The following is a 22,231-nucleotide window of genomic DNA, read 5'->3' as shown; positions in this document are numbered from 1 at the left end:
ACCAAACCCTTGTCTCTAGTAGTCAAATCTTTGAGCTCGGGTTCTTCACGCCTAAAGGATCAGCAAAGCAGTACGTAGGAATATGGTACAAGAAGATGGCTCCTCCAGAGTCGTCTGGGTGGCCAACAGGGACAAGCCACTCGGACATACAGATCAATCTGCTAGTTTAATAATTGGGGAAGATGGAAATCTGAAGCTTCTTGATGGGCGACAAAACACTGTGTGGTCTACTAATGTCATGGCAAAGTCGAATTATTCTGAAGCACTACTTTCGGACTTTGGAAACTTTGTTCTTCAAGACAGGAACGAGAATATAATGTGGGAAAGCTTTGATGAGCCAACCAACACTCTCTTGCCAAACATGAAGATTGGAGTAAACGTGAAAACAGGAAAGAAACTAAACTTGACTTCCTGGAAAGGCGAAGATGATCCCTCGTTCGGAAGCTTTGTCATGGGAGTGACATTGGAGAAACCACCTCAGCTTTTCACTTGGAATGGATCAAGTCCTTACTGGAGAAGTGGACAGTGGGAAAAAACGAAGTTCATCGGAATACCGACGATGACCAACACATACTACGATATCCGGCAAGATAACATCCGGGGAACCTCATATTTTTACCTCAATAATTACAACAACTCCATCTTTGGATATACTTTCATCTCTTCTGAAGGATCTGTAAAGTCGGCTTTTTGGGCCAATGGGTGGTTAACATCCTGGAAGGCACCGGCACCAACTAACCCTTGTGAAATTTATGGAATATGTGGCCCCTTCGGAGTTTGCAACTCGTTTAGTTCACCTATGTGCAGATGCTTAAAAGGTTTTAAACCAAGATCAGATGAAGAATGGAACAGAGGAAACTGGACCAGAGGGTGCCTTAGGGAAATGGAATTGAATTGTCAGAAATCTGCAAGCGCAGCAGCTTCAACAACTGTGGAAAAAGATATGTTCTGGCAAATGAGACAAATAAAATTGCCTGATTCCGCTGATTATTTGTTGATAGATAATGTGGAAGGATGTCAAAGTTGGTGCCTAGAAAATTGCTCGTGCTTGGGCTTTTCTTATGTGAATGCTATAGGATGTATGGCTTGGAGTAAACACCTCCTAGATACTCAGCAATTCTCCACAGATGGCGAAGATCTATTTATTCGACTAGCGGATGCGAGTGTGGGTGCAGATACAGGTTGAAATGGTTGACTTAATATGCCTTTGGTTTTGCACTTCTATGCTTCTTATAATATATTTTCTATGGTTCAGGTGTACCTATGCGGACAAAACTTATCATCAGCCTAAGTACTATTTCTGGCATCATCTTATTTGGAGCTGGCATTTCAGTCTGTGGTCTTTCAAAATGGAGAGGTAATAAAAGATGTACGGTTTGCTGCTTTCTTAAGGGTGATTTTGCGCTAACCGCAATATAAGAATTTTGAATTATTCGTGAAACCACGGCTTCAGAAGCTAAGCAGTTAGTAGTATAGAGACACTACTCTGCTACTGATGTTCTCATGCTCATCTTGAGTTGTTTTCGTTCTATCTGTAAAATGCAGGGAAGTTTAGGAAAATGACAATCCCAAGGCTCCTTAGGTCAGAAGAACCACTAAGGGAAACTTCTTGGAAAGAGCAAATGAAGGAAGATGATGCATCGCAATTGGTCGTTTATGATTTTGATAGCATACGCCTCGCGACAGACAACTTCAACTTGAAAAAGAAACTTGGGCAGGGAGGGTTTGGCCCGGTTTATAAGGTAAAAGAAAAGCCTTCTCTGAGGGAAATAAGGAGATTATCCAAGATCTGATAGCGCTGTTCATTTTGAAACAGGGAAAACTGAACAATGGTAAGGAGATAGCAGCAAAGAGACTTTCGAGCAGCTCAAGCCAAGGCATAGCAGAGTTCAAGAATGAGATCCTTCTAATATCCAAACTTCAACATCAAAATCTAGTGAGACTCCTCGGTTGCTGTATTGAAGGAGAAGAAAAGATTCTAGTGTATGAGTACTTGCCCAACAAGAGCTTGGACACCTTCCTTTTTGGTTAGTCTCACTCTTTGAAGAACTTATTCCTGCTTTCAACAAAATCCGGTATTGAAACTAGATACTTCTTCTGTTTGCTACCTTGTTCAGATTCAAGAGAGAAGGCAAAACTTAGCTGGAGTGTACGCTTCCACATTATCCAGGGGGTCGCAAGAGGGCTGCTTTACCTCCACTGCGATTCTTGCCTTAGAGTCATACATCGGGATTTGAAAGTAAGCAACATTCTTTTGGATGAAAAGATGAATCCCAAGATTTCAGATTTTGGGCTGTCACGGATGTTTGAAGGCACTCAAGTTTTGGTAAATACTCACAAAGTTGTGGGGACACTGTAAGCTTTCTATCATCACTCTTAGGAGTACTTACTCATGAGGCAATATATCACCTTAGAAAGCAGATTAGCAGCATAATGCTCTCACCTTTTTCTTCATACATGTTTTGCTATTAACGAGAAAACTCTTCCATGTACATTCGATGGTTGCAATATGTCAGTTCGCTCTGAGGTAATTATAGACTAGCGCCGCAATGCAAATGCTAAAATATATGAGAAATACATTACTCATGAAGTTGGATGTTCATCACCCTCCAATTTTCTCATCTCTCATGTCATCGTCCTTTAGTCTGTGATTTTTTGGTTTGAACTATACTTCAGGAACCCTCTACTAATATAATTTTGTCTAAAGTGGCTACATGTCTCCAGAGTATGCCATGGGTGGGATATTTTCTGAGAAATCTGATGTTTATAGCTTTGGAGTACTGCTATTGGAGATTATCAGCGGCAAGAAGAACACAAGTTTAGATTACCCAGGGCAGCATCTCAATCTCCTTGCTTTTGTAAGTGCAAGATCTAACCTCAAACTAGTATACCTCCATTTCAGTTTCCAACCATCGGTAGCCCTTGAAACACTCTAACAATCGACTAGTGGTCATAGGCTTGGCACTTGTGGTGTGAAGGCAGAGGATTGGACCTAATAGATGAAGCCATTGCTGATGCATTTTCGGTGTCAGAAGTAATGAGATGCATTCAGTTAGGGCTTCTCTGTACGCAAGACCATGCCACAGATAGACCCAACATGTTGGCCGTGGTTCTAATGCTGAATGGGGAGTCCAATCTTTCACAGCCAAAGCAACCGACATATACATTTTCAAGCTCGCTGGCCCACGAAGTCCCATCACAAGAAGAAAGCATCCGGTCCATGAATACCATCACCATTACTACGGTTGAAGGAAGATAAAATTCTCAAATGCATTTTCACTATAATTCATCTTTCCAGGGATTCACTGTTCACCAAATTAAGCAGCTTGGATATGCAATATTTTGTTGCACTTTTATGTGGATATATGATGTAAACATAGAGATTGTGAGGGAATCTGAGTTGCTAGCACCCTAGTAGAACAGTGTTATGTGGGCAAGGATGCACAAAAGTTCAGAACATCTGTAAGTAGAAGTGTTAGAGCTTCTTTTAAAAGAGGATTTGATAGTTAAATTTTCACCTAAAAGATTATTCATGCATTTGAAATTTTCAAGGATCAAATTCTCTATCAAACGACAAAATTTGACCCCGAGGAAATACTGCGATCGCGCACCATTTTGCATTGACATTTTTATCAGCACATCTCTACAATTAGAAACTAGGGACATTGTAGTCTTAGTATCTTGGCCCTTATGTCAAGAGATAGGCTTCACATATGCATTTCATAAAGATTAAGTATCAAATATGTTAATAATGGCAATATTCGACACCCAACTAAAAACACTGACATAGCTTCATCATGCATTCACATTTCTCATTGCATTTCTTTTGCACACAGTAATAGAGCATTCTAATTTATCATATTATACTCGGCAGCAAAAACTTTGATCAACCAAGGTGCTAGAGCTCACGGGCAGATCGAACCCACACTAGGACCCAACCATTTTTCTTTTTTAATTTGTTGCAGCTTCTCCTGCTTGGTTCAAGGCTTAAACAAACTTGGAAATTTGCGAGCTTAAGCATCACAATGAACATCTTTGACTCTTAACTTTTTATTGGCTAATTCCATCAAAAACTCTAAACCAGTATATCCATAACACATTAACCGTAAACTATTTTTTTGTTTCACAAGAAACTCCCAAACTAATTTTGTATCATTAAAAAAAAAATCCTCTAAATTAGTACAGTCATGCACCATATTTACTCCTAATTGTGGTAGATATGGATTTTTTTTTTTTTTTTTTGTAAATGGGGCATGGGTGCATCAATTTAAGATAAATATGACACGAGTATATTAGTTTGGAATTTTTTATCATATAAAAATCAGTTTATAATAAATGTAACATGGATTTACCAGTTTGAAAGTTTTTATTATACAAAAATTAATTTTGGGTAGATGTGGCATTGGTGTACCTTCTTCAGGCATGAGCCCTTCTTCTAATGCTATATGGCCCATGGCTTACTCCAAAAAGTTACAGTTTCCCAAATTCGCATTAATCGAAGGTATCAATTGATCCTTACACAAGGCAAGCAGTCCACAAACTGTAATTCTACATATTAGCTCACTCCACTACAAATTTCTGTCAAAGGACGAACGATGACTACATACCCGTCGTTTCCATGCGACTGCATAGTGTGCCCAAGCCTAACCCATGACCCGAGTTGACTGATTTTAGTGACAAAGACTCGATGGATCAAGCTTGAAATGTTGGACAAAAACCAATGCACTTTAGGGCTTTGAACTAGTGGATATTGGTTAGAAACCATTGGGTAAGGATGGGCTTGGCCAGTGACCATATAAATGGATTCAGAAAAAATTGTCTAAAAATTCTTGAACTTATTATAAAACGACCAATTCAATCTTAAACCATTTACTTATGTTAATTTAGTCTTAAACATTTTGACGATTTATCAATTTAATCATAAACCTTTTAATGATTTGCCAGTGTAGTCCTTAGGCAATTTCCAACCAAACTTATTCGAAAGAATTATATTGGCAAATTGCTAAAAGATTTATAAATAAATTGACAAACTATCCAAAAGTTTAGGACAAAATTAGTATGGTTAAAATATTTATAACTAAACCGGTCGCCTTACAATAAGTTTAGGACTGAATTAACACAATTGAAAAGTTTATGACTAAATTAGCTATCATACAATAGGTTTAGGACTTTTTGAATAATTATCCCGAGGGATTCAAGATACTTTTTTTCTCTCTCTCTAAACTCATCCCTCTCATTTCCACCTTCATTTCTCTAGCTCATTCTCTAGTCTTCATTTCCTTCAACTCTCTCTAGCCTTGAAAAACCATAAAAACTATGATTTGAGGAACCCAAAATCGTTAAGTAACAAGTGAAGGTTGAGGGAACTAGAGCACACTGTGTCAGTTTTGCTAAATATCGTGAATTGAGTGAGATTCTAGGACCCCTTGCTTCATGAATTCAAGGTAAAACACTTTCGTCCCTCTATCATTTTAAGTTGTAACTCATTCTCCAAAGATAAACAAGTTTCGGATTACAATTAAAAGCCGAGGTATGGTGGCTCACATAACCATTGCATGCATTACAAATCCGCTACCTTGGTCTACCGATCGATTGACTTGGTTATGGCATCTAGTACATATGATTTGACCTTTTTGGGTTATGTTAGACTTAAGTTTGTTGTTAAACCGGTCAATTTCCACCTCGCTTGGCCGTGACCCCTACTAGCTTTGTCTAGCCGTTTCCCTTGATTTTTTGTTGAAAAACCTTGCAAATGTGTCTCGCCCCATGCTTTGGCCGAGGGCCCAGGGGTGTCAAGCTCATTTTTCTTCGTCATTTACTCATGTCGATGTCATATTTTATGATAGATTGAGATACTATTCCTTGTATCTCAAATTTACAAATCTCTTATTTAAAAATGCTTTATTTTGTGAGATCTCCCTCTTACACACATCTTACAATTTTTTCTGCAATGTGTTAACATTTGTTTCTTGAGGAGCATGATATAAAAAATTATGATCAATCTATGGTGAATATAGCCAATTGTTTTCTGATCGATTCACTCATGTTCTTTATCTTCTTTGTCTTCTTTACCTTTATCCCCAGTGATGGGATCATATAAATTTTGACAAGACAATATGTCTTTAGTTTGAGATGTCCAAATAAAATAAGTTGAGGCATTTAACTTAAGCATGGTGCCAATGGTTTGATTCCACTTTGTTGGGGCAAGATGACATCAATTGTTGAGGACTTAAACTTGTCCAGGATCAATACCTTCCCCCAAACTCAATGAACTAATATCAAATCAATCTCAACGGCGACTAGTTATAATATTCCAGTACTATCAACCCCAAACGAGTAAATATAGTGCCGAAAATAAATATGAAGTAGAAAAACAAGACCGAAAATTTTATGAGAAATAGCCAATTCGGGAAATGCCACAAGAGCTCTCTCTTTTCTTTTTCAGCAAGAAAACGCGGCTACTCTCGCTTCTCCACTGCATTTGCACTCACATTACTGAAGCTGCACCCAAATATCTGTATCATGATTGCCCAAACACCACCCTCTTCACTCCCAAATCCACCTACCAAACAAATCTCAACACCCTCCTCTCTTCCCTCTCCTCTGTCGCCGCCACGGATGCCGACGGCTTTGCCAACGCCACTACCGGCAAAAATCCACTTGACTGCGCCTACGGGCTATTCCTCTGCCGTGGCGACATCGCTGCCACTGCTTGTGGCGACTGCGTGGCCAACGCGAGCAAGGAAATACTCAGCAACTGCCCTAAAGAGAAAGACTCCATCATTTGGTATGCTGAGTGCATGCTGCGTTACTCGAACCACAACATTTTCTCCGTTGAGCAAGATGCGCCAGCCTTCGTATTGATGAACGTGGTCAACATTTCAAGCCCTAGCAGCTTTGCCCAGTTGCTAAAGGACACGACCGATGAATTGGTGGAGAGGGCGGCGAGCGATGGGTCTGGGAAGAGGTTTGCTGTCAAGGACGCCGACATCTCGAGCTCGAAGCGGCTATACACGCTCGCTCAGTGCACGCCGGACTTGACGTCGGTGGAGTGCAAGGCGTGCTTGCAAGGGGCCATCAAGAATCTGCCCATAGATAAGGAAGGAGGGAGAGTCTTGGCCCCGAGCTGCAATAGGTTTGAGCTTTACCAGTTCTACAATGAGACTGTCTTCCATGGAGCACCGGCACTGGCGCCAACACTTGCTCCGCCTCCTGCGGCGGTTGTAGCTGCTCCTTCTTCTTCAACAGTGAGATCTAAAGGAGCCGGAGTTATGTCTTCCGGGGTTCTTCGTACCGCCAGCGTAGTGTTTTTCCTTTTTCATTTTTTAGGGTGACGGTAAGCTGGGGTTGTTGAAGTAGAGTTACTTTCCGTTCAGTGTAATAACTGAGGACAGAATAATGAAAAAAAGTTCGTGAGTACCCACAGTTCTTGAATGTGACTCGTTTGAGGACAAGATGAGCAGATGCAATCCTCCATGGTAGGAGAGTATGCTGGAAATATACCAAGACTCATCTATTAAATTTAAATAATGTGCAGATCTAAGCGTCCTTATACAAGCGGATTAATTTAGATATGCAAAATTTACCACATCACTTAACAAGTGAATTTAGCAAGCAACTTGTAGTATTCCTCGTTGCTAATAGCATGTGTTGAAAAAGTATGTTGAGTTCAGCCAAACTCGTCCTAAGTCTCATTTAACTTTAATTGGATAAGTTTTAGGGGTTTCTGTTGGGCCTTTTTAAATGTCGACACCAATCCCTTTACTTTTGTCCTGAAATCAAAATCGCCCCTCCTTTTTTCCTTTTTATTTTTTGGTTGGGAGGAAAGGTTTTGGGTGGGGATGATTTCGATTTTTTACTTGTGTTAATCAGTGTTCACCATGTGGAAACTAGTAGAACGAGTTTGGATATTATTTTTGCATTGGGTTCGCTTGTTTTTTGGGTATCTCCCTATCACCTTCATGATGGTTGCGGCCTCTGCTGCTTACCACCGTCGTTCGGCAAGGTCCACTCTGCCAATTTTTGATCTTTATCATCTATGGATATAGCTAGATTGTGGATTTCATCATGATAAACCTAGCCGAAGCTTATCTGTTGCATCTCGTCACTCACCAAGCTCGCCGAAGCTTGAGCCACCATGGTCACCACCGGGGGAGTGGCAAGCTAAGGTCTCATGGCTTTCTAGGCCATCCTATCACTGCAACTAAGTTAATCTAGCAAATTATTTACCACGAGTATGATAAACCATCAAGTTTTTACAAGTAGTAATTACAGCTAAAGTTGGCCCACGATATATAGCCACAGAATTTCTCACAACCTTTTTCTAGAAAACCTTAATTTGACCCGGCAACTTCAACATTTTATAAAGACCATTCCCATTGAAAGATCAACTTTAATTATTCTTGCTTGTACGGTCGGTTCATCTTTTGATCTAGTGTTTCCCAGAAAAAAAAATATATATATATATATACGCACTTGCAAAAGGCAAGTGGGGATCATCATCCTTCTGGCAAATTAATTTTCTCAATTTAAGTTTTTAGTAATTATTCGTCATTATCCTCTAAGACGTTAGGTAGATTCCATATAACAGTTATTTGCCTCTCATTCCAACTACAGAGATCAAATCCAATAATATTAGGATTCTTTTTCAGCACAAAAGTCACTGATCTCCTTACAAATAACTAATTAATTATGAATTTATCGACAAATAACCGAGCTGTTGAGATAATAACAGTGCTTATGTATCTATTTATCTATTATGTCATGAAAAAAAGCGGTTCCTACTTTTGATTAGACCAAAAAAAAAAAAAAAAAAAAAAAAAAAAAAAAAAACAGAACTATGTACATATTGCACTTCGATCATGTTAACGTTGATTAAACATATTATCAAATGGAAACTTGTGTATGAAGGGGAAGGACGAAAATACTAAGTGGAGTGAAGTCAAATCTGTCGTCGTTTGCAAATCACTTGGGCCTACATCCCTATCCTTGACTAATCTTTCCAAGTCTCCGCTCGACTTTGACGACGAAACGGTCCAAGCTCACTCCACATCATTTAGCTTTCGAGAACCCACGGCAGCGTTAGTCGAATTCAATCCATGCCGCAAGTCTCGTGACCACTAACGTCAACGCTCATGTGAATATAATTATTATGTTTATTTTGTATCTATATTATAATAAATTCGTACCATCAAATTTGGTAGTTTTTTTTTTTTTCTGAGCTCACCCATATATATATATATCATGTTTACGTTTTGCTAGACTTCTAGAATGATGATGAATGTTTACCATAAATGGACTCACCTCTCGATGGTATGATAGTGTCATTAAATAATGCATGTGGATTTGAATCTAACTTACAATATGCGCTTTCGAAGGAGTGATACAATTTAATGTCAGAAATTGCAATATTAGACAATACTTGATTGAGAAATATTATCAATTTTAAGTCAATATATGACAGACAAAACATCAATCGTGGTTTAGGTTTGATCATTCCTTACGATGATTCATGGTTGCCATAGAATCGCTTTCATATCATCTCTCTCTCTCTCTCTACAACGACATCACTGAGATACATGTTTCGACTTTTCCTTCTTCCAGTCTCCACGTGGAGCCAAATTAGAGCGCAAGCCACGCAATTGACTTCGGTCAACGACCTCGTACGATGGGCAAATACCACATGCTGTCTTCCATCCTCACCGTCCGTTTTACTCTTCTGTCTGCCACCGAACCGCAGCTCCGGTCACTTCAGGGAAAATTCCACACGGTTTGTCTTGGCCTGTCAAAAGTCTTTTTTGACCTGGCAAAAGCTGTATACTAGTCTTCTTCACCGTTCAACGGGAAGACCGTGGAAAAGTACTGAGATATTTTCAATTTATCTTGATGTGATATATTTATTATTTATTAAGATTTTATCATTAAATACTGATTAAAAATCTGTCTATATAAATACTGGAATGCAAACGATATTGGCATAACGCTCGAGTGACTAATAATATTATTTTAATTGAAAAATCATCCAGCAAATTAGAATGCAAGCCACGCAATTGACTTCAGTCAACGACCTCGTACGATGGGCAAATGCCAAATGCTGTCTTCCACCCTCACCGTCCGTCTTTACTCTTCTGTCTGCCAACTAACCACAACTCCACTCACTTCAGGGAAAATTCCACACGGTTTGTCTTGGCTCGTCAAAAGTCTTTGTTGACCTGACAAAAGCTGTATACTAGTCTTCTTCACCGTTCAAGACCGCGGAAAAGTATCTACATATTTTCAATTTATATTGATGTGATATATTTATTATTCGTTGAGATTTTGCCATTAAATATTGATTAAAAATCTATCTATATAAATATTGAAATGCAAATGATATTGGCATCACGCTCAAGTGATTAATAATATTATTTTAATTGAAAAATCATCCCGCAAAACCTTTATAAAGATTAAATATGTCGTATAAGTATAATTTAAGTTCAAAGTGAATATGTCAAAATATGCATAATTTAAGATTTTTTTGTCACAAAAGAAAATTCAATATACATTTGTCGAGTATAGTTTAGGGTTTTTGTAATCAAGCCAAGATAGGATAAAATTGAATATAAATGTAATATAAATCGATAAAATTATCTCATAGAGGAGATGTGATAAAGCTGTACATGATTTCTAAATTAATTTCTCTCTTTCATATGGCTTTTTTTTTTTTTTTAATTTCTTCTTCTTACTTAGATTAGATTAAAAATAAAAATGCTAAAATTTTATATTTAAAAAAATTAAAAAAATAATTAAAAAATAAAAAAGTAGGGCTCACTAGTGGGGCACCGCCACCCATTGCTAGCCGGGCCAACAGAGGTCGTCGACCATGGGCAAGGGTGGCCGACCCTTGCCATTCGGGAGAGGGTGCCCTGGCCTAACAAAGGTGAGGGCGCCCAGATTTAGGCGACATGGGCCCTACCCTAAGGCTAGCAATGGTGCCTCTTGCACCCTACCATTATTTTTTTTCAATTTTTTAAAATAAAATTTTAGCCTTTTACTTTTTAATCTAATTTAAATAATATTTTGAAGAAGAAAATAATTTTAAAAAAAAATTGTAGGAGAAAAAAATTAATTTAAAAATGCCATGTCAACGACTCATCGCCAAGATCAATTTCTAGATTTTCAACTAATTTACAACATCATAAAGTTGAGTCGATTGCTCAGACATGCTAGTCTATTCCTTGTATCTTAAACTTACAAATCTCTTAATTAAAAATGCTTTATTTTGTGAGAACCCCTCTTACACACATCTTACAATTTCTTCTGCAATGTGTTAACATTTGTTTCTTAAGGAGCATGATATAAAAAATTATGATCAATCTATTGTGAATAGAACCAACTGTTTTTTTGATTGATTTGCTCTTGCTCCTTATCTTCTTTGTCTTCTTTACCTCTATCCCCACTGATGGGATCATATAAATTTTGACAAGACAATATGTCTTTAATATGAGATGTCCAAATAAAATAATTTGAGGCATTTAACTTAAGTATGGTGCCAATGATTTCCTCCATCAATGCTAGCTCCGATTCCACTTTGTTGGGGAAAGACAACATCAATTGTTGAGGACTTAAGCCTGTCTAGGATCGATACCCTCCACGCCAAACTCAATGAACTAATATCAAATCAATCTCAACTGCAACTAATTACAATATTCTAGTACTATTAACCCCAAACAAGTAAATATAGCGCTGAAAATTAAATACAAAGTAAAAAACAAGACCCAAAATTTTATGAGAAATAGCCAATTCGGGAAAAGCCACAAGAGCTCTCTCTTTTCTTTTTCAGCAAGAAAACGCGGCTACTCTCGCTTCTCCACTGCTACGAAACGTTCAGCCCTCTTTTTCTTTTCTTTTCTGATTTTATTCTTATTAAAGATGTGCTAGACCTATGAGTCGGGCCTAGCCCATCACTCTGCACACGTTGAGTGAGGTCCACGGTGCTCTTGACGTCAATGTTCTGTGCAAGTCTTCGCTTGCAAACAATTGAAGAGAAGACTGCAGCAAAAATTGACTTAACTGACTTACGGTACGGCAACGCAAGTGACTTCCATAATCAAAGCCTTTCAAAAATTTAGTTGAATTGCGCGTAGACTTGTGGTCAATGCATAGCCAAAGTTCTGATTTGACACTACCCTATATAAAAATCTTCTGAATGTCTCTTCTCAGCGATCCAATCATCAAAAAATAAATTTTTGCGGCACCATTCACCTCTCTCTCATCTTCTTCTTCTTCTTCTTCAATTTTCTCAGCATTTGCACTCACATTACTGAAGCTGCACCCGAATATCTGCATCACGATTGCCCAAACACCACCCTCTTCACTCCCAAATCCACCTACCAAACAAATCTCAACACCCTCCTCTCTTCTCTCTCCTCTGTCGCCGCCACGGATGCCGACGGCTTTGCCAATGACACTGCCGGCAAAAACCCACTTGACCGCGCCTACGGGCTATTCCTCTTCCGTGGCGACATCGCTGCCACTGCTTGTGGCGACTGCGTGGCCAACGCGAGCAAGGAAATACTCAGCAACTGCCCTAAAGAGAAAGACTCCATCATTTGGTATGCTGAGTGCATGCTGCGTTACTCGAACCACTCCATTTTCTCCGTTAAGCAAGATGCGCCAGCCATCGTATTTATGAACGTGGTCAACATTTCAAGCCCTAGCAGCTTTGCCCAGTTGCTAAAGGACACGACCGATGAATTGGTGGAGAGTGCGGCGAGCGATGGGTCTGGGAAGAGGTTTGCTGTCAAGGACGCCGACATCTCGAGCTCGAAGCGGCTATACACGCTCGCTCAGTGCACGCCGGACTTGACGTCGGCGGAGTGCAAGGCGTGCTTGCAAGGGGCCATCAAGAATCTGCCCATAGATAAGGAAGGAGGGAGAGTCTTGGCCCCGAGCTGCAATGTTAGGTTTGAGCTTTACCAGTTCTATAATGAGACTGTCCTCCATGAAGCACCGGCACCGGCGCCAACACTTGCTCCGCCTCCTGCGGCGGTTGTAGCTGCTCCTCCTCCTTCTTCAACAGTGAGATCTAAAGGAGTCAGAGTTATGTCTTCCGGGGTTCTTTGCACCGCCGGCGTAGTGTTTTTTCTTTTTCCCTTTTGAGGGTGACGACAAGCTGGGGTTGTTTTTTTTTTTTTCTTATGACAAAGATAAGCTGGGGTTGTTGAAGTAGAGTTACTTTCCGTTCAGTGTAATAACTGAGGACGGAATAATGAGAAAAAGTTTGTGAGTACCTACAGTTCTTGAATGTGACTCGTTTAAGGACAAGATGAGCAGATGCGATCCTCCATGGTAGGAGAGTATGCTGGAAATATACCAAGACTCATCTATTAAATTTAAATAATGCGCAGATCTATGTGTGCTTATACGAGCGAATTAATTTAGATACGCAAAATTTACCACATCACTTAACAAGTGAATTTAGCAAGCAACTTTTAGTATTCCTAACGTTGCTAATAGCATGTGTTGAAAAAGTATGTTGAGTTCAGTTAGACTCGTCCTAAGTCTCATTTAACTTTAATTGAATAAGTTTTAGGGGTTTCTGTTGGGCATTTTTAAATGTCAACACCAATCCCTTTACTTTTATCCTGAAATCAAAATCGTCCCTCCTTTTTCTTTTTTTTTTGGTTGGGAGGGAAGTTTGGGGGGTGGGTGTTTTGTTTCAAAATCGTCCCGGTACCTCGATCTCCCATTTTTCAGGGTTCAAAACACGTCCACCTGTAGCCGCTCAGGAGTCTTAGTTTGTTTTGTTCAGTATGACAAGCAATCCCCTTGTAGCCGCTCAGGAGTCTTAGTTTGTTTTGTTCAGTATGACTTTTGAGGGGGTCTTCTCCATTGCACTTCTTCGTGATGTGCGCCTATAGACATGATTTCGATTTTTTACTTGTGTTAATCAGTGTTCACCGTGTCGAAACTAGTAGAACGAGTTTGGACATTATTTTTGCATTGGGTTCGCTTGTTTTTTTGGTATCTCCCTATCACCTCGTGATGGTTTGCGGCCTCTGTGGCTTACCACCGACGTTCGGCGAGGTCCACTCTGCCAATTTTCGATCTTTATCATCTCTGGATATAGCTAGATTGTGGATTTCATCATGATAACCCTAGCTGAAGCTTATTTGTTGCATCTCGTCACTCATTGAGCTTGGCGAAGCTTGAGCCACCATGGTCACCACGCTGGGGAGTGGCAAGCTAAGGTCTCATGCTTGGAGTCCTCGACGCCATGTTTTGGGTCTATCTTCAGGATGGACGCCCAACTAAGTTAGTCTATCAAATTGTTTACCATGTGTATGATATACCGTCAAGTTTTTACAAGTAGTAATTACAGCTAAAGCTGGCCCACGATATATAACCAGAGAATTTCTCACAACCTTTTCTAGAAAACCTTAATTTGACCCGGCAGCTTCAACATTATATAAAGACCATTCCCATTGAAATATCAACTTTAATTATTGTTGTTTGTATGGTCGGTTCATCTTTTGATCTAGTCTTCCCCAGAAAAACATATACGCACTTGCAAAAGGCGAGTGGGGACCATCATCCTCCTGACAAATTAAGTTTCTCAATTTAAGTTTTTGGTAATTATTTGTCATTATCTTCTAAGACGTTAGGTAGATTCCATTTAACAGTTAGTCTATTGGAGACGTCTTTTATCTAGCTGTCTATGTAAGTTTCTACATTTAACAAATATTTGCCTCTCATTCCAACTACAGAGATCAAATCCAATAATATTAGGATTCTTTTTCAGCACAAAAGTCGCTGATCTCTTTACAAATAACTAATTAATTATGAATTTATTGACAAATAACCAAGGTGTTGAGATAATAACGGTGCTTATGTATCTATTTATCTATTATGTCATGAAAAAAAGTGGTTCCTACTTTTGATTAGACCAAAAACCAAAAAAAAGAAAAAAAAAAAGAACTATGTACATATTGCACTTCGATCATGTTAACGTTGATTAAACATATTATCATATGGAAACTTGTATATGAAGGGGAAGGACGAAAATACTAAGTGGAGTGAAGTCAAATCTGTCGTCGTTTGCAAATCACTAGGGCCTACATCCCTATCCTTGACTAATCTTTCCAAGTCTCGGCTCAACTTTGACAACGAAACGGTCCAAGCTCACTCCACATCATTCAGCTTTCGAGAAGCCACGGCAGCGTTAATCGAATTCAATCCGTGCCGCGAGTCTCGTGACCACTGACGTCAACGCTCATGTGAATATCATTATTATGTTAATTTAGTATCTATATTATAATAAATTCGTACCATCAAATTCGGTAGTTTTTTTTTTCTGAGCTCACCCCTTGCAAATTCAACTTTCTAGAATTATTATGTTAATTTAGTATCTATATTATGTATATATCATGTTTACATAATGATTTATTTGCTAGACTTCTAGAACAACGATGGATGTAAGAGTAAATGGACTCGCCTATCGAGAGTATGATAGTGTCATTAAATAATATATGTGGATTTGAATCTAACTTACAAGTTACGCCTTTCGAAAGAGTGATACAATTTAATGTCAGAAATTGCAATATTAGACAATACTTGATCGAGAAATATTATCAATTTTAAGTTAATATATGATAGACAAAACACCAATATCTTAAGCAAATTAGGTTATTATGTTACACAGTTGCCTAGAAAAAGAAATCAGCCGTGGTGTATCTCCCAAATAAAATAGGCGTGACTCTAAAGAAACGTTTCGGAAGGGTTTAGGTTTGATCATTCCTTACGATGATTCACGGTTGCCATTAGAATCGCTTTCATATCATCTCTCTCTACAACGACATCACTGAGATACGAATTGACTTCGGTCAACTTTTCTTTCTTCCAGTCTCCACGTGGAGCCAAATTAGAGCGCAAGCCACGCAATTGACTTCGGTCAACGACCTCGTACGATGGGCAAATGCCAAATGCTGTCTTCCATCCTCTCCTGCCACCTAACCACAACTCCGGTAACTTCAGGGAAAATTCCACACGGTTTGTCTTGGCTTGTCAAAAGTCTTTTTTGACCTGACAAAAGCTGTATACTAGTCTTCTTCACCGTTCAAGACCGTGGAAAAGTACCGAAATATTTTCAATTTATATTAATGTGATATATTTATTATTCGTTGAGATTTTATTATTAAATACTGATTAAAATCTATTTATATAAATACCGGAATGCAAATGATATCACACGACGCTCGAGTGACTAATAATATTATTTTAATTGAAAAATCATCCAGAAAATAATAGCGCAAGCCACAGAATTGACTTCGGTCAACGACCTCGTACAATGGGCAAATGCCAAATGCTGTCTTCCATCCTCACCGTCCAGTCTTACTCTTCTGTCTGCCACCTAACCACAACTCCGGTCACTTCAGGGAAAATTCCACACGGTTTGTCTTGGCTCGTCAAAAGTCTTTTTTGACCTGACAAAAGTTGTATACCAGTCTTCTTCACCGTTCAAGACCGCGGAAAAGCTTGGTGAGTCCAATCAATGTTTGCTCTCCTTCTTGTAGTTGGAAAAACTTAAAATGTCTATGCACTTGTTTATTGTAATGCCTAAAGATTTACTATCATTCTCCTTATATTATGAGTTATGTCTCTAGTGCCACTTCCAACTATTTATCTTTCACTAACTAGTATATTGGATTTTCTTATCCCATATTAGAATATTTCTATCAATTAAAATATTACAAAAGTCCAGTTTTATTAAAACATGAAATGCTATGTCACCATTGACATTTTTATAATTAAATGAAAAATATTAGGAGTAGATATTTTTAGGATCATACCAAAAATATTTATATTCTTTTCTTTTTTGGAAATATAAATTTTATATAATTACTAAACCCGTTCTTTTGCTAAAAACTCATCCAAAAAATAAAAATGGAAAAAACCATTTCTAAACAAAAATTATTTCCGAAAATAGAAATATTATCAAACGTAACCTAAATTGTTCAAACTTGTCCACAAATTCCAATTTTCCATGTAGCACCTTGGTATTAAATTTTCCAAAAGAGGATAGATATTTCACCTTTTAAGCTGTCCTAATGTCGATTCCATTGTTCTTATAAAAAGCACGTCATCATAAAATTACTCAAATTTCAGTTGGTTGTCCCTAGTTTCATAATAATCTAATATTGTATTTATCATCCACATTTATATGTTGTTTGAAAGAATTGTTTGCCCTAAACTTATTGTCTATATATTAATTTAATTCTCAATTTTTTTAATTTTTTTTAATTTTTATGTAAAATTTTAAATATAATCATTTTAATCAATTTTTTTTTATTTGTATAATAAGTTTACTTGCAAAATTTCTCCCATAATAAGCTTATTTTTAGAAATTATTTCCGAGGACAAGAATTAACTTTTTTGCTTCTCAAAATTGTTCCCGAGAACAAAAAATTAGAGAAATTGTTCTCGAGAATAAATGTTTTACTAAAGATTTATGTTCTTTTTTGTTCCGAGAAACAAAATAACACAAATTGGGAGAAACAGAGTGTTACCATGCGCTGCCTTACTAGATTTTCCGAATGGTCTTACAACAAAAATATCTTCGAATCCCCTTTTTGGGAATTAAAATAATAAATAAATAAATATTCAGAAATTTAGGAAAAATTTAGAAATTAGAATTTGAGTAGTTTTACTTGATTTTAGTATTAATTCTCGTTTATAATTAGTTTAGCATTAAAAAAATGTGAAAATCTTTCAATGAAAATTAGATTCATTTGTTATCGAAAACCCCCATTACTTGATTTTAGTATTAATTCTAGTTTATAATTTAGGAAAAATTTAAAATTTTAAGTGTCCAAGAAACATGATCCTCGAATATAATTTGCAATGGCGCAGTTCACATTAAATTTAAAAAAAAATAATAATATTTCACCTTCCAAAATTTCAATTTTGCTTTTCATGTGTAGACCATGTGGCTGTCCGGATTTGTTTTCATACTTGTACTAGATTTTTCGAATAGTTCTCACAATAAAAATATCTTGGAGAGCAGACCATCCTCTCTTCCTGTAACTCCGTGCCCCTGCCTGTGCCGCAAGCCCACCCTATCCATCATGAATTCTTGCTTCACCATCTTCATCTCCCTTTCCTTTTTCTTCTTTTCCTTCAACTACATTTTCAGTACTGAGGCTGCACCGGAATATCTGGATCATGATTGCCCAAACGCCACCCTCTTCACTTCCAACTCCACCTACAAATCCAACCTCAATATCCTCCTCTCTGCCCTCTCCTCCGCCGCCAACAACAGCACCAATGGGTTCGCCAATGCCACCGCCGGCCAAAACCCTCCAGACCGGGCCTACGGGCTCTTCCTCTGCCGCGGTGACCTTGACACCACCGCGTGCAGCGACTGCGTGGCTGCCGGAAAACATGATATCCTCCAAAAATGCCCCAACCAGCGAGTCTCTGTAATCTGGTACGCTGAGTGCATGTTGCGGTACTCAAACCAGTTCATCTTCTCGGTCATGGAGCAAGAGCCGTCTCTCACTTTGTACAACATCGGGAACGTTACCGACTCAACCCAGTTCATGCAGCTCCTGCGAGGAACGCTGAACGACATCGTCACGAGGGCTTCAACTGGCGGGTCAGAGAAGAAGATCGCGGCGGCACAGGCGAACAACACGAGCTTGCAGAAGTTGTACGCACTCACGCAATGCACTCCGGACTTGACAGCGTCAGACTGTGACACGTGTCTCCAGTACGCGATCGGTAATCTGGTTCAGGGGAAGCAAGGCGGGCGGACGCTCACTCCGAGCTGCAACGTGAGGTACGAGCTCTACCCTTTTTATAACGCCTCAGCCCTGCCAGCACCGGTGCCTCCGCCTCCTGCTCCCACTCCAGTTACCAGTCCTAAAGGTACATATGTGTTTGTATTGCTTGTCTTCTTTTGTTATCGAAGACTGAATTTAGTCCAGCGGGCCAAAAATATTTACTCAGATTTAGCTAATCTCTCCTACTAGGCTCTTGGATTCAATTTTGATTAATCATAGTATTCACCATCTGTTTAAAAAAAATAATCATTATACAAGCGGTTGTATGCATATTGATCTGAGAGATTGAGTAGCTATAATGTCCAAAGAAAAAGACGCGAGGTGATCGAGGATCACATATAAAACTTTCTGGTGTTTAGTGCGTTTGAGTGGTGACTCCGGTGATTATGCTGCAGCTTTTTCTTTAAGAAAACTGTTGGCTGGATTAGAGGTATTATAAGTATTGACAGAAAAGACAATTTGAAAGGTATTATCAGCTCTTTCAAGTCTCTAATGCTACAAAGTCGTGATGAAGTATCTTTTAGGTGAATACTTTTTCCTAGGTGGTTCGATTATCTCAATCACTCATACCAGTTGAACATGGTGGGCTCTACATCCACTTACGAGATTAGATTATTTACATAACAACTGGTTAAAGGTTGCTTTTAATCAAATTAATGGTTAATCCCCTATAAACAATTGGTGCACTCGCATGTGATTTAGGAGAAAGAATAGAGTTGTGAGTACAGATCATGGATTACAGCTTCATTTCTTCTGGACATTTGCTCTTTAAGCGTACCCTTTTTTGTTTTACCCTGTATTTTACATTTGCTCTGGCCTATGGTGTCAATTCCAGTTTCTAGAATCCTAAACAGTCTTGACACGTATACTGATGTTACTAAGATGTGGTTGCACGTATGTAGGGAAAAGCAATAAAACTACAGTGATTGTCATCGCTGTCGCTGTCGCTGTCGCTGTTGGCGTAGGCGTGGTGCTTCTCTTCCTCGCTTGTTGTTTCAGGCGGAGGAAAGCGGCCAAGACGCATGAAGCCGTCCAAGGAGATCAAAGCGGTATGGAATATGTACCTGTGCCGTGCACGTGAATAGAATGATGAAACCGTACAAATGGGGATGTATTATGTCTACGCTTTTGGCAAAATGACCATTTAGTCTTTTTTCGTCTGTAGGCGCGAGTGAAATTTCAAACGCCGAGTCCTTGCAGTATGATTTAGCCACTATACAAACCGCCACAAACAATTTCTCTCATCAAAACAAGTTGGGTGAGGGTGGATTTGGTGAAGTTTTCCAGGTATGATCAGCCAGAAACTAGATTGAGAATGGTTTAAATATATTTGAGAGATCTTTAGTATAAAAAAATTTGAAGATCTTTGGTTTGGTAATATCGAAAAGCTGTGATCAGAAGCTATTCATGTCTACTTAAGACATCGAAATATTAACCTTCCAGGGTAGGCTTCCCAATGGACAACAAATAGCTGTGAAGAGACTATCTCAAAGCTCAGGACAAGGTGCCCAAGAATTTAAGAATGAAGTCCTATTGGTAGCGAAGCTTCAACATCGGAACCTTGTGCGGCTGCTCGGGTTCTGCTTGGAGGGTGAAGAAAAATTGCTTGTTTATGAGTTTGTGCCAAACAAAAGTCTCGACTACTGTCTATTTGGTATGTTGCCTTTTCATATATTCCTAATTTATTGCTTTTTATTTTGAGGTGATCATGTGATTAGCCTCAAATTATATTTAATGTTTCAGTAGCTTTCAGAACCTAAATACTTTCCTTGCATAAAATCGGTTCAAGAGGATTTATCAACCGAAAGTACCTATAATTTCAACTATGGATACATGCAGATCCTAAAAAGAGCAAGGAATTGGATTGGTCGAGACGTTACAAGATAGTATGTGGGATTGCTCGAGGAATGCTATATTTACATGAGGACTCTCGACTTCGGATCATTCATCGCGATCTAAAAGCAAGCAATATTTTGTTGGACACTGAAATGAACCCAAAGATTTCAGATTTCGGCATGGCAAGGATTGTTGGAGTCGACCAAACACAAGAAAAGACCAATAAAATTGTGGGGACTTTGTAAGTATCGTTATGCTTTGTTCTCTACTTTTTATGCCTATGTAGGCTTATATTGCTAATGTGTTATGGATTCCAGTGGTTACATGTCACCTGAGTATGCGATGCATGGGCAATTCTCTGTGAAGTCCGATGTTTATAGTTTCGGTGTCCTACTTCTTGAGCTCGTTAGTGGTAAGAAGAATAGTTTCTTCTTTGACAAAGATGGAGGCGAAGATCTCGCTAGCTATGTAAGTTGCGCAAACTTGCTATATCTAGTATGAAAATTGTTAAACTGAGCAAATCGCATGTACTGAGAATATTTTTTTCCAATGAATTGCTTTTAGGCCTGGAAAAATTGGAGAGATGGTAAGCCATTGGAAGTGTTAGATCCAACCATTGGAGACTTGTATTCAAGGGATGAAGTTCTTAGGTGCCTCCACATTGGTCTACTTTGTGTTCAAGAAGATCCAATGGATAGACCCACGATGGCAAGCGTAGTCCTCATGTTGAGCAGCTACTCTGTTTCTCTTGCACAGCCCCTACAACCGGCGTTCTTCCTTCGTAGCAGGACAGAGAGACCAATGACAAATCTCGAATCTGACCAATCCACAGCAGGTCCATGGCAATGTCGATCAATGAGATGTCAGTTACTGAAGTATACCCCCGGTGAACGGTAATGGGAGTTGGAAGTCTTTCTTCATGATTGTCTCATGGAGAAATCTAATCTTAAGATTCCTGGCGTTCCAGTTCGGTCATTGATGAACAACAAGCAAACACCTACGTCATAAATATCTAAAGCTAGAAAGTGTCTTCTCCTTACGCAAATCATGATTTGATCCACTAGAGTGGCATGATCTGCTTACAGTACTTCTCATGATATTTGATAAGATATATCCGTTCGTACACGTACTGCATTCATTCCATTACTTTATTGGAAATCTGGGTCACAGACCTGACCTCCAGATACATGCACTTGCATCTTTACTCGATCATATTGGTTAGTGGTTGATTACGATGGAAAGGCAAGCAAATTCATATGCAAATTTCTTATGTCTAGATCTGTCAAACAAGTAGATCGGATTGGAAAAGATTTTATCTAAATTGAACTATTTAATTTATTTTCACCTATTTTTATATAATACAAATTTGGTGACTCATTCCCAATTCATACTTAATTCTATTTATATTAATTAAAGCACTTCTTTTTTTTTAACCCAACTTATAAAACTCATATTCAGACCGCAAAGTGAATGAGCGCGAGATCAAGTCAAAGCGATAGTGAAGAACAAATCATAGAGATTGGATTGTGTCTAAGCAAGTTGTGAACCCATATAAAATCCACATTTTTTTAGGC

General features: G+C 38.6%; 3 protein-coding genes across 3 annotated transcripts; all 3 read left to right on the top strand.

The window, feature by feature from the left end:
• The first annotated feature begins 238 nt into the window (after positions 1-238).
• On the top strand, positions 239-3,517 carry LOC104447638 (G-type lectin S-receptor-like serine/threonine-protein kinase At1g61480). The gene is made up of 7 exons (XM_039313952.1): positions 239-1,181; positions 1,256-1,357; positions 1,546-1,742; positions 1,817-2,027; positions 2,118-2,355; positions 2,708-2,858; positions 2,957-3,517. Exons 1-7 carry the CDS (start codon positions 239-241, stop codon positions 3,257-3,259), a joined length of 2,145 nt encoding a protein of 714 aa, XP_039169886.1. The 3' UTR covers positions 3,260-3,517.
• Positions 3,518-6,413: 2,896 nt separating this feature from the next.
• On the top strand, positions 6,414-13,375 carry LOC104447644. Its single transcript, XM_039313951.1, has 2 exons — positions 6,414-7,301; positions 12,178-13,375. The coding sequence occupies exons 1-2, from the start codon at positions 6,414-6,416 to the stop codon at positions 13,138-13,140; spliced, it is 1,851 nt and encodes a 616-aa protein (XP_039169885.1). The 3' UTR covers positions 13,141-13,375.
• Positions 13,376-17,987: 4,612 nt separating this feature from the next.
• LOC104447645 (cysteine-rich receptor-like protein kinase 10) lies at positions 17,988-21,780 on the top strand. The gene is given in 8 exon segments (XM_018875021.2): positions 17,988-18,906; positions 19,724-19,870; positions 19,987-20,108; positions 20,265-20,475; positions 20,661-20,898; positions 20,975-21,125; positions 21,222-21,483; positions 21,486-21,780. Coding segments are annotated over 8 exon segments (1,995 nt in total). The 5' UTR covers positions 17,988-18,104; the 3' UTR covers positions 21,548-21,780.
• Positions 21,781-22,231: the final 451 nt, after the last annotated feature.

This window comes from Eucalyptus grandis, chromosome 5 (genome assembly GCF_016545825.1).
Source record: "Eucalyptus grandis isolate ANBG69807.140 chromosome 5, ASM1654582v1, whole genome shotgun sequence".
NCBI lineage: Eukaryota > Viridiplantae > Streptophyta > Magnoliopsida > Myrtales > Myrtaceae > Eucalyptus > Eucalyptus grandis.
Note: the sequence above shows the minus strand (reverse complement) of the source record. Positions and strands in the feature narration are given on the sequence as shown.